The sequence below is a fragment of the Mastigoproctus giganteus genome, chromosome 5 (genome assembly GCF_048544385.1).
Source record: "Mastigoproctus giganteus isolate SK-2022 chromosome 5, ASM4854438v1, whole genome shotgun sequence".
Lineage (NCBI taxonomy): Eukaryota > Metazoa > Arthropoda > Arachnida > Uropygi > Thelyphonidae > Mastigoproctus > Mastigoproctus giganteus.
The window spans coordinates 21,255,163-21,268,379 of record NC_143579.1 but is presented as its reverse complement, the minus strand read 5'-3'; the positions used below and the strand labels follow the sequence as shown (position 1 = coordinate 21,268,379).

Sequence of the window (13,217 nt, the reverse complement as noted above, 5' to 3'; positions counted from 1 at the left end):
TATATCATTTTAGAAGTATCTCTGTAGAAAACTCTGGTTCCTAAATGGATCACTAGGGCACCATTCACCTGAGAAAATTGTCCTAGAGAATATGGTTATTATATCCCCCTCAACATTTTCTGCCTTTTTAGAAGGAATATCCGAAGGATATGTATAAGAAAGACTGTTATGGAGAAAAATATGTGAGGAATATATTCACGAACTTATATAAGGAGATAACATAGTTTGAAAAAATAAACAATTTTCAATTTCTTACCCAAAACTAAAAAAAAAAAAAAAAAGCGGATAATCACAAAATAAGACCACTGTCTCATAATTTCTATAATTTATTTTTAAAGGAAAAATTTCAGGTGAATTCATTAATAACGATCAGGCATTTATGCATGTGTATCTTCTCTTCATGACTAGTAGATATACGAAAGCGGACGAGCAACGAGAAAACGCTGAATATAGCTGAAAGATGGAGCAAGAATAAATTTAATTTATAATGGATTTTTCGGATTACTCTTGTAATAATCGGTTGTTGAGAATAATATAAAATACATAATTATATTTTAAATAGAATAAATTAGATAAATTCTTCGAACAGCTCATAACTGCAGTAAACTGAATTTTGGTGGAAATGGGATCTGATTTTAAATTCTATAAAGTAAGAAAATGAAAATGGGGAAATATTTTAATGAATAAGCATAAGGAAATGCAAATCTTGATTTTTGATTAAATTTCTGTTCCTAAGATTACTCGCGTACTGTAATGATTATTATTCAAGAAAATTGGTTATTTTTAAGTGTAATCAATAAGTTCTTACATGATATTAAGCTTCCAGTCTCTTAAAAACATTCAATTGTACCAAAACATCAAACAGTTCTATTCCCAATGTAGGGCGCATACAACACTATTAAAGGTATTTGGTCTTCGCTTAAATTTCACAGAGAACAACCTGGATTTTAATATTCTTTTAAAGAATTTACAAGCGCCACTGGCTTACTAAACTCATCAGAGATCTTGGATTTTTTTCCTCCAACAGGAGCCACATAAGCATAATCATAACTTTTTTTCCCCTTTCTGTTGGCATTCACTTAATACACAATAAAAAACAAAAAACACCGACAACTGCGAAGAATCTAATAAAGCCACATTAAATTTCCATGAAACTCCATCAACAAGGATGGAATCCTTTGATAAACTAACTTAATATTCTGCATTCGAAAAGATACTATTTGTTCTTTATTATTTGATTTGGACCACGTAAAATAACAGAAGCATGAAATATTCAATTTATGAAGAAGAAGAAACAAAACCATTTCAAATGAACTCTTTGAGAACGACTTCTCATTATGACAATTGATAAATATAATGAATAATAGTGAATTCCATCTAATAGTGGCCATTTCGGTGTGGAACAGCATTATTCAAAATTCTGAAACCGCTTAAAGCATTTTCGATTCTACAGTTGTTGATAGATGTCGCTGCTAGTCTATGTAAGTCTATAATAGAAATTACAGTATTGGTATTATAACAGGGTTTTGGAGGATAAGCAATCGGCAGAATGTGGTTGTACGTTTGGGTGTGTGTATTTTATTATTAATAATAAATCTTATAATATTTATATTATCATCGGATCAACAGGAAATGCTACAGACAGGACTGAAATTTTCAGTATGGAGGCATTTATGAGCTTTTTAAATGAGAATAAATGAGGAAGAACCCCTAAATAAGTCTCAAATAAGGACAAAACTTCTTGAATGTGTTACTTTTTAAATTAATGCACCAGTGAGATTACTGGTAGTGATAACGTCAGTTATGCCTTTTACTTAATCTGTTTTACTCGTGAAAGAAAAGATGCTTTCAATGTGTCAATGGAAAGATTCCTAAAGTAATATAAAAATTGCTGTTTTATTTAGAGTATGCTGAGGATCAAAACTCTTTAAGCCAGTGCAGCATTTCGCAACATGCATCAGGACTAATGCTGCCAATTCTCAGCACTTTAAAGGAAGGAAGTTGGAGGAGAATCCTCGGGTCAACAGTAAATATGCAATGAGTTTGTATTTCTTTGTCTACATGTCTCTACTTCAGCCTTGACTCCTTCCCAAAGGAGAAGAGATAGACCATTATGCTTAAGACTATAGAAACTGGGTTTTAACCCAATCTATGAGAGTAACGGGCAGTTTATAGGGGCAGCCTTTTGAGGGGGAAGCAGCAAAGCATTTACAGCGGTTCCATCTCAGTATACAATACTTATATAATGACTTCTGTGGAGAGAGGAAAAGAGCAGACAATTTTATAAAACTGAAGTACGGTATTACGAGTGGGATTTATGTCAGTGGGGGAACGTTGAGGCTTTTGGTGCTTGACTTCTTCACACTAAACCGATGTAATTGTGGTAGTGCTCGGTAGGCAATTTTTGTGTTATTATCCACGAGTTCAGTGATGTCTTCGAAGACAAAGCGGTGGATAAATAGATTTACAATCAGATATATAAATGCATATATACATGTAAATTGATGAGGATGGGGTCCAGATGTACACCGACAGATTTTAATTAAATAATAATAACTTAAAGGAAAAGGGCTAACACAAGACAAGCATTGAAACTAAATGATTTTGCAGCTAACTGTGTTTTGTATTTTTCACAAATATCTCTACTGCTCACTTTACTTAAGAAACGCATCCAATATAATGATTAGAACCGGACCAAAAGCTTCATCGCTAACTGAATACGATATAATTCGGAATAATAAAATAACACCTGCGATGAATAAAATTCGCAGCCATGGAAAGGAACTGTTACCTTACAGATTCATGCATCTTGTCGTGTGTGGTTAGTAGGGGCATGGGGCATTACAAAGTGATAAAGGGATATGACTTTGAAACACGCCACCAAACTCAGACGTTTCTGGAGCAATACGAGCTCTAACCACGCAAACAGTTGACTGCTAATTTGTTTCCTACACAATGACACAAGTGGTGTCCAGAAAAGCTAATTTAGCATCTTGTTCTGCCACAGTTACATGTGATCATGGAGGAAAGGTTATGACTTGTGCGCAGGAAAAGTTGCTCTAACTGCTAGAGAAATTGCTGTTTACTTAAGCATGCTTCTAAGCGCACGTGACGAATCGCACACCCCTTGGTATATTAGAATTTACTGTACCTTAGAAGTGAAGGAGGCAAATATGGGAAACTCCTCTTCCATAAAGCATACTGGCATGACTCTACTTATTAGAAATGGCATGAATTCTAGTTTCGTGTAAGCTGAATGTGAAATGATAATTGCGTTTCATTAGCATATGGCAATTGTGGTTAACAGTTTCTCACTATGGCGAGCATTATGTACAAAATTAGTGACCCTTCCTCCTCTTTTGCAACCCCAATATTCTTAACTGGATAGAGCTGTCAGCAGCCCATTATTAAACCACAAAAGAGTGCTTGGTTGGTTGTTCTTGTCTTTCACTTAAACAAATGCTTAAGCATTTTGTATATATTAGAATATCTACGAAAGATACAGCTTGGTATTTGCCCAACATACATTTCCACGATTGGATTCAAAGAGAATAATATTTTTTGTTTGATTGTTGCAGAGTTAAGTCAAAGAACAGAAGCCCTTGGTGCTTGTAGCAGGCGAGTTTAAATTTCTCTTTCGTGATTCTTTATGCAAATTATTCACTTGTATAGAGAGATAGAGCATTGAGACGAGTAGCAACTGGTCACAGTCAGAAAAATCTCTTGAATTATTAACATCAGCATGTGGAAAATTACGATTTTAATTGTTAATCAATATACGTGGCTTCTCTGGATAAAATGGCATTCATATAACCACTAGTTTCTTTATCTGTTATTCTAAATAGGAATAGCATTAGCTCTATTAATATACAATTTATCTATTGGTCCATTTTATAAACATCACCAAAAGCTACTGCAACTCAGATGATACACTTTATATTTCAAAATCGAAGGCACCACATCCAGAGGTCTAATTTTCCTAATTATGTATAATGCCATCCGATTTTAGCAGTCAAAACTTTTATAGTCACATTCAGGATATTCAGCAGATAACGCAGTATACTTTGGAAGATATAAAATATAACAAATTGCATTTATATTCGAGTATTTTTATTCTATTCAAATGCAAATTTTATTTAGACATTTTTATCTTGTAAGTTCTAGTTAATTAAATTATTGTAACTACTATAATATGGCGTTTAGATCTTCTTTATTTATTTTTACTGTAGCTGTGGAAATATAGTTAGAGTTAGCAATTTTGTTTTCCATAAATAAAATTACATTAGCTGTCAAAAGCAACGAAATTGTAAATTAAATTTTCCACCAGGTGTGTCTGGGGAAGAAGTCCAAAAAGAATTTAACTCTTGAACAAAATTGCACATCACATAAACATGAAAAATAAATCAGGACATTATTTACATAATCAAAACTACACGGTAAAACAGAATTTATAATTTATTTCTGAAATGAGTTTTATAATACAATATAATAATTTTATTAATATAATCAATTGTATAAAATAAAATTCAGTTTGATTGTTTTATATATTCAGGGAAAAAATTAAAAAGAATTTATAATATTATATAATGAAAATACACTAATAATAATATAAATAAAAGAAATATAAAATATATGCACTGATGATTATTTCTGTTAAGCTAAGGATTATTTCCCCTTAAATAATACGAACGTGATTCTCTAAATCATTCTATATTTAGAACAAAACAAACAAAGTACCAGTTCAAGTCTTAATTTAAAGATAAGATAAATAAACTGAATTAAAAAATGAATAGTTCACATCATATATTGATAGTAGTTCTAGCCTATGAGACTGCTAAATACGAGTCTGTTCTTTGTATTCTCTCTAGTAAACTGTTCTGACCCTATATAACAATACCGGAATATAAACAGAAAATTTATTTATTATTATTTAGCCATTTTGTTTTGAATTGAGGCTTATATTATTATAGCTGAAGTTAATATGAATTAATGCATAAGTGGTAATACTGTTCTATATTATATAATAACTGATAGGTAACTTATCCCCTAAATATAAAATTCTAAACAAAAAGCAACTATTACACAGTAAATTAAATTCCAAATGTTAAATGTTAGTCACGAAATTATTGAAACAAATATAATTTAGTTTCTATTTTCGATTTTCTTTGACTGCATTCTTAAATACCAAATCTTCTTCAATATGTGTTTGCAACAGAGCAGCTAATATCCTTATTTGCATTCTAAGAGATCTTGCAACGAAAGGTAAACTGTATTTATTGCATTAGTGCTGTACACAGAGTATCACAAGAAATAATTACATTTATTCGATGGCAAGGATTACGATATACGTTACCTATGCTATCTTTCTGATAAATCCGAGTTTTCCAATTATCACAGCTAATATCATCCCCTTTAAAGAGATTATGACTTGAATTCCATGATGCATTATAAACCAAATTATACTAAGGGAAAACAATGTTTACTGGCTATTAAACGGATCTAGGAATTGATCTAATACGAGCAGTTAAGATGAACGACTTGCACTTATTTTTGGTTGCAAAAAATAATGTTTTAATAATATTGATTAATATTTTCCACTTCATATGTTGTCTTTCCTGTCACACGATGCTCTTTGATTGGTTATATCTTTTCATTTCAAAATTATGGGGGAGAAATTCTCAAATCAAACATATGGTATGATGTCTTCAGTATTTTATAATGAGGGAGGGGGAGGGACAGGAGCACGAATGCCGCATTTGATCTTTGTGATAAAAAATTAAATTATGTGACCTTAATTTGAGTGTTTTTAGATAATAATGGAAGTGTATTCAAAGCTGTCCTTGTGATTAAAAAGTCGTGTTACAAAATTTTGAATTAACCCTCATCCCAAATGGGACAATCATTTAATGATATTATCTCCAAGTTGGCAATGCAAGCGAATAGGTGACATAAGAAGGGGTAATTAAACGTACACTTTTCTTTTAAGTACAATATTTCATAATCTTATTTATATATGTAATTTAAATTCTCTAAATAAAGGAAAATTTTAAATGTACCTGGATAAAAAGATGATAATATTAATCTAGCATTTTATGTTTTATAACAATTTTAAATACAAATACACTGTAAGAAAATTATGAACTTTTAAAGAAAAATAACAATTGAGTGCTAGTTTGTGTAAAGTAATATATAGCTTCGCGTGCATGTCATCCATCCCGAAACAAAATACAGTAAATTCTGTGCGTGATGCTAAAATTCTAGTAAGGGCTGTGAAAGTATTTTATTTTATTATTATTATTTTTTTATCATCTTCGAAAGGTCATCTCGCTAGGTACCTACCTCTGATTTGAGCGTGTAGAGCAGTCCGACAGCCACTTATTAGAAACCCCACTGTAGCATAAATAAGCAGTATTGACATATTCTGTCTTGGTGCACTCGGTAATACCGCACAGAGCGGCATGCCTAGGCTGGACGGTAATGGCTATGCTCTCGTCCTTGAACGCGTCTATAAAAATCAAATTTTCGGGATGAAAAAAGAAGACCGAATGAATAGCACAACAAACAGCAACCAGATCCGAGCTTCAAAGTTTAATTCATTATGTAGTTTCCTCTTCCGATTTCTCCGTAACAGTTCATCGACACAGGGCGAAAACTGTCGCTGTGTATTCTGCAAACCACACAGCCTAGCAGACCTCTCTTTAGTGCTGTAGTGCGTAGTGCGCAGTCTCAGCTCCAGCCGAGAAGATCTTTGCTGCATTACGGTTGGGCTGAAACCACCATGCACGGCATGCTAGCATTTACCACAGGGGAAAACAAGGAAACAAACACGTGATTTTCATCACATGATCGAAGAGTTTAGTGTGTGGATGAAATGATACCAATTAGTTGGATATCCCCACGCCACTCGGGGAAATTGGATGACGTTTCAAATGTTCACCTTATTTTTTGAACAACACCGCCAAAATATCTATCGAGTCGTGCATTTCCTTATTTTGGATGATAAACATCCCTAGAAAAGAGATTGAATAGTCAAGAAAAGGCTGCCACGATGTGTGAGTAGAGATTTCTTAACTGAGTCGAATGACATCCCTGGAAATGGCAAAAATAAACAAAGACTGGAAGAAATCGATTGGGCGTAAGGTAGTTAAATGGCTTCCCATCATCACAAGATAATTCTGGATCAGGTTAATTTATAAGACAGCGTGAATATGTCAGTGAAGTTCTTGTTTTATCCAAACAAATGTGGTGGATCACCAGTTTAATTACAACAAATCGGTAACTAGAACAAATCGGTAGATTACTCGGTAGATAAATCGGTAGGAAATTTCATTTTCCTACAGATTTATCTACTAGATTGAAAAAAAAAAGACATTTTTCATAAGTAGAATATAGAAAACTTTGGCATATTTTATAACGCTTTTAAAAATATATAGTTTTTTAGTAAAGAAGAAGACTATGCGATTTAAATCATTTTAGATTAATACACCATCTAATATTAAAATTAGTTAGTACCATCAGCTGCATTTTACTTCACCACGTGATGCAGTTACAAGGTCATTTGAAGGACAGTTTGTTACAGAAGGTCACGGCGAGGTTATCTGAGATTTGGTGATTCTTATCGGACAGGTTAGAACAACTTTATCGTGGAAGGGGCTGGATCTGATGAGGATAAATTTGTTTCTTGGGGGATAGGTGATGACGATACTCCTATTGACAAAGGAGGACCACGTGAAATGAATAACAATGATTCCGTTGTATTTCATATGTGGGAAGACTTTTTCTGTCTTGAAGATCTAAGAATGCTGTGGAAAGATAGAGAGCGAGAGAAAAGTAGAAGTAAAACAATGCAAGGGATTCAGGGATAAAAAATAAAATAGTTGCACTTAAATGCCCTGCTATCTCAGAATAATCGATTACACCTTCATGCATTTTTTCAATGAATCATTAAATCTTGTTTCTTGGAAAGCGATGCATTTTTGCATACTTTAAATTTATCATTAAAGACGTGAGAGGCCAACGCACTCAGATATAAATTGTATCAACGAAAAGAAACTGTGCTGAAGACTCCAGGTTATTCTTTCCGATGGGATTGCTTAACTTACTGGATAAATGTCAACTTTCCTCGTCCTATTTACTTTTTTTATGAATTATTTCCTTTCCCGAATGCAACTGACTTAATATATTCTCTATTTCAAATCGAATCTCTCAATCTGAAGAAGGAACACACACACACCCTCTCCTTCCTCCCTGCATTTTTTTTTTGAGGATCATTCCATTTCAAGAAGGTTGAATCGACAGCGTACTTTATAAATAAAACACAGTTACCTTTATTATAACACAAATACGTCAGTTAATTACATGTTTCCTGGCTTTTCACATGTTAATGATAACTAAATCAATAAGTACGATACAGAAATGTATGGTTACTGATATCGGCGAGACAGCCGGTTGTCGTCCGATAAAATTAATAAATAAAAATGATCTGACACCACCTTTCACTATTACGCAGTTTTCTTTATTTATCTTATTTTATTAGGATGATCCTGATAAATAGAGAACTTTTCGAAGGAAAAACAGCTTAAGAAAGTGGAGAGGCCTGATCAATATCAACAGACAGGCCTATTAGTATGCTTATTCTTTTTTTTTTATGTATGGTCTTGTTTGGTAAAAGCCTAGGTTCGAATCGGAACCAGGAGGAATGCTTAACGGATATTTAGTCGAGATTATAGTACAGAGGAGGAACCAGGGATTTTCCTCGAGAGTTAAATCGGGTTTTTCTTTCGGGCAACATACAAATTGGTCCATGAACACCTTCACTCTATTGCCAAAAGTGGGCACTCCCTGGGATTAGAAGAAATGAACTTCACGAACCAGACACGTGACAGCAATATGTATAAAATTTCCTTCTTGGAGTAATCAAACCAATGAAATCAGTAACTAAAGACTGTTGGATATACCTAATAAAGGTTATTTTTAAAACACTTTTGTGTTTAGCGTACTTGTAACAATAAGAATTGATTGAAGTGTGCAAAAAGGAATTCATGGTCCCAGAGGTTTTGTCCCTACTTTAGAAACACCCTGTATATACTTATAATACATATACCGTGAGAATATTAATAGTGGAAGCGACATGATAATTAATAATTACGTGATACGCAATATATCGACTATCCTGATGTAGACGAAGTTATACACTAATAGGGCAAAGGTTATGCATTGAACTTCTGGATTCATCTCGTACATTTTCAAGTGAAAAGCCAAGTGCAGAACGCCTCAGTGAGTTTGAATGCATACAAGTAGTTGAGTGCTACTTTGTAGGACTTTGTGAAGACGGATTTAGGAGTCCTTATAGTTCCTACGATGGAAGTGAAACTTGGACACTCACCAAAAGAATGCAAGAGAAGCTGAAAACTACACAGAGAAGAATTGAATGAATTATATTAGGAATCCGACTGTTGGATAAGAAGAGAAACACATGGATTCGGCAGCAAACTCAAGCAAAGGACATTCTTATCAAAACTAAAGAACTGAAATGGACTTGGGCAGGACATATTGCTCGAAGACATGGCGACAGATGGACTAAGAAAATAACAGACTGGTGCCTAAGAGGAGCGAGCTAAAAGAAAACCAGGAAGACAAAAACGGAGATGGACAGATGAAATTTAAGAGTTCATGGGCCGTAAATGGATGACAATTGCACGAAACAGAAAGAACTGGAAAGTTGCTGAAGAGGCCTTCATCCTGCAGTGGATTTACAATGAGTGATGATAACGACAGTTCCTGCAAACTACTGTGTCATAATTGTCAATGCTCCATTTCTTGTGCTGATTGAATTTTACGATGAAAGACTAGACACATTTCAGCAGGGCAGACGAGTAAAGAATAACGAAAATTGCGTACGGACAGAAATCATAGCGGTAAACGATGTTCAGAATCCTTGCAGTTAATACACAATTATAATTCTAATGTATTTATTCCCCCTCCCTGTTTAAAACCAATTCAAATAAACCATCATCGTAAAGCTGTCATGGACACATCATAAAATGACATATTAAATACATAATTTTTAAATATTTTAAATTTAAATTTATATTTGAAATATAGTGAACGGTATTGCGATATTTTTAATGTTATTAAATTAAGTTATATTAACGTTTAAATACGCAGGAAGGTACCCCAAAATTTGTGTGGCTCCCATGCAGTATCTGATGGGAAACATTGGCGGATGGATACAATGCCATGCTGACGCAGTTATACGGTTCATAAACAGAAACTTCCAGAGAGTCTAAAATTAGATAAAATGGACTTAAAGCAAAATAATAAATTCTATATACAAATAACTTTAATTATTTAAAATCTTCCACTAATATAGTTCATACGGAATGCATATTTAACATTTTCGACTAATATTTCTAACCATTGTTTCTTCCAATTCACTATTTGCAGTTTAAATTTTCGTGAATATTTCATTCGAAAAATAATTCGAAGTTGCAAGAAAAGTTCTCTGACAAAGTTGGCATGTGGTGGAGAAGAAAACTCAGGTGAACAGACAGTTCTTTGATAAATAAGGTATGGATGCACTTCACAAAGGGTTTACAGTTTAGAAACACTCCAAAGAACTATGATACACGCGATAGCCTAGGGAGGCTGGTCATGGTCTACCACATGTTTAGACTGCTCCGTTTGTCACAAAGATCTCTGCTGTCCTTTGCGAACAAACAACGTATCTTTGCGAAAGAAAAACATGATAGAAATACAGTCGATTCTTCGCTTACCTGGAGAAGCATGGCAAATATACAAAATTCTCTTCTCCTCTCTTGAATCATTCGCTTCTTTCGTTTACCGAATAATTCGTTTAACATTGACATTTTGCCTCAAACATTGCACAAATGTTTTATTTTCTTTACAATCTCGATAACAGCACTTTCCATTTACGTTTGTAAAGAGAACAACTGGTTTTTACCCATTTCCGTGTTTTGTTGTTTTGATATTCTAAATCCCAATACGCACTTTTCTATAATACTTTTTGGTGTATGTAAAAACTTACAAATCAAATATCGGATAATTAAAATTGGAAAAATTCTCTTAAAGCGTGATTAATAGTTATTTATGATAAATTATTTCAGAGAAAAATATTATTTTTGAGATGAATTTCGGTAACTTAAGATTAAGATCTCTACAACTACAACATTTTCCATTTAGAATCCTCAATAACAAAACTTTCCAAATTCTATATTTGTTGATTTTAATATTCCGATTGCTATACGCACTCTTCTCTAATAATTTTTGGTGTATTCTAAACTTTTAAATCAAACATCTAATAATTAATAGTAGAAAAAACTCCTTAAAATTGCGATTAATAGTTATTTATGACAAATTATTTTAAATTTTAATTTAAAATATTACTTTTGAGATGATTTTCGGTTACTTAAGATCTCAATAACAACACTTTCTTTCAAAACTCTCGATAACAAAACTTTCCAACTTCTATTTTTGTTGATGTTTTTATAATCCAATTCCAATACGCACTTTTCTTTAATAATTTTTGGTGTATGTCTAAACTTACAAATCAAAATCGGATAATTAAAATTGGAAAATTTCTCTTAAAGTGTAATTAATAGTTATTTATGACAAATTATTTAAGATTATTTCCGAGAAAAATATTATTTTTGAGATTAATTTCGGTTACTTAAGACCTCTACAACAACACTTTCCATTCAGAATCCTCGATAACAAAACTTTCCAAATTCTACTTTTGTTGATTTTGATATTCCAATTGCAATACGCACTCTTCTCTAATCAATTTTGGTGTATTCTAAACACTTAATAATTAATAGTAGAAAAACATTCTTGAAACTGCGATTAATAGTTATTTATGACAAATTATTTTAAATTTTAATTATTTTATTTTAAAATATTACTTTTGAAATGATTTTCGGTAACTTAAGATCTCAATAACAACACTTTCCTTCAAAACTCTTAATGACAAAATTTTCAAACTTCTATTTTTTTTTGATGTTTTGATATTCCAATTCCAATACGCACTTTTCTCTAATAATTTTTGGTGTATTTCTAAACTTTCAAATAAAACATCAAATAAAGAATTATAACAATTATAATTAATATTATAAAAAAAAATTCTTAAAATAATGATTAAGAATTATTTATGACAATTTATTATCTAGAAAAATATTATTTTAAGATGCTTTTCGGTTACTTAAGAGCTTGCTAAATTTAACAAAAATTACTTATAATTTAACAAAACATGACTGTTCCAACTGTTGTTTTGTTAATCTGGAAGAATCTCAGTTAGCGAGTGAGAGAAAAAGAGAACATTGATTATATTGTGGTCCTATCCCCAAATATAACTTTAAACTTTTTTCGTTCTCTTTTCCTTTTAAAAATTCTTCGTCTAGTGTGACCAGCGAGTGGTAAACCTATATTTTTCAACATAGCAGGTACGCAGTGCGCGTGATTGGTTTCTTCTGTGTGGAATGTGGCGGTTAACCTTTACGACTCAAGTGAAAGGGTATCTGTCTTTCGGCCAGCACCGTCCAGTTGGTTCACCCTGCCTACAAGAGGGTTGTTACTACCTTATTTTTCTAAGGCTACAACTTTTAATAATAAACAAAATCTGGAGAAAAGTTCTGCATAAAAAAATAACGAACAGAGACCAATGGTTTACTATTTACTCTTTTTTTAATGGATTTAGACTGTGTTTAAATAATGGTATTTTCTTTTATAATATACAAAAATGAACTTCGGAATTATAGTCGAAATTAGAGTGTTAAGTTCATAGCCGAACGAAGTTTGACATCGCTGCGAGTTGCCTGGGTATTGAACTAGTTTTAAACAAACAAAATTGTCCATATTGGCCACAGGTGGCTCAAATAGTTTATTTATAAAGGTTGTCCCTGCTTTATAATACTGGACGAATCAAACAGGGCTCTGCAATTCGTTTAATAAATAAAATAAATACCTGAAATAAATAAAAAAATACTGTAATTAAAACAAAATGTAAATTAAAAAAAAAATACTGCAAATGATGAAGGAAACCAATAGAATGAAGACCGAATAGTATTTAAATTGGTAATTGCATTAAAAATTAATATAATATTGATAAAAATGTGTTTGCTTGCTACTGTATCATTCTTATAGTGATTTTCTTCTTAATTTTTCAATTATGCAAATTGCTAACAATTTCCTTAATAAATGGA

General features: G+C 32.4%; 1 protein-coding gene across 1 annotated transcript in view; it reads right to left on the bottom strand.

The window, feature by feature from the left end:
* LOC150085231 (zwei Ig domain protein zig-8-like) overlaps positions 1–6,666 on the bottom strand; it is a 74,655-nt gene extending 67,989 nt beyond the window's left edge. Inside the window, exon 1 of the mRNA XM_090373105.1 lies at positions 6,340–6,666. Within this exon, the coding sequence (XP_090229231.1) occupies positions 6,340–6,460 (121 nt within the window). The 5' untranslated portion in view covers positions 6,461–6,666. The remainder of the gene's footprint in view (positions 1–6,339) is intronic.
* Positions 6,667–13,217: the final 6,551 nt, after the last annotated feature.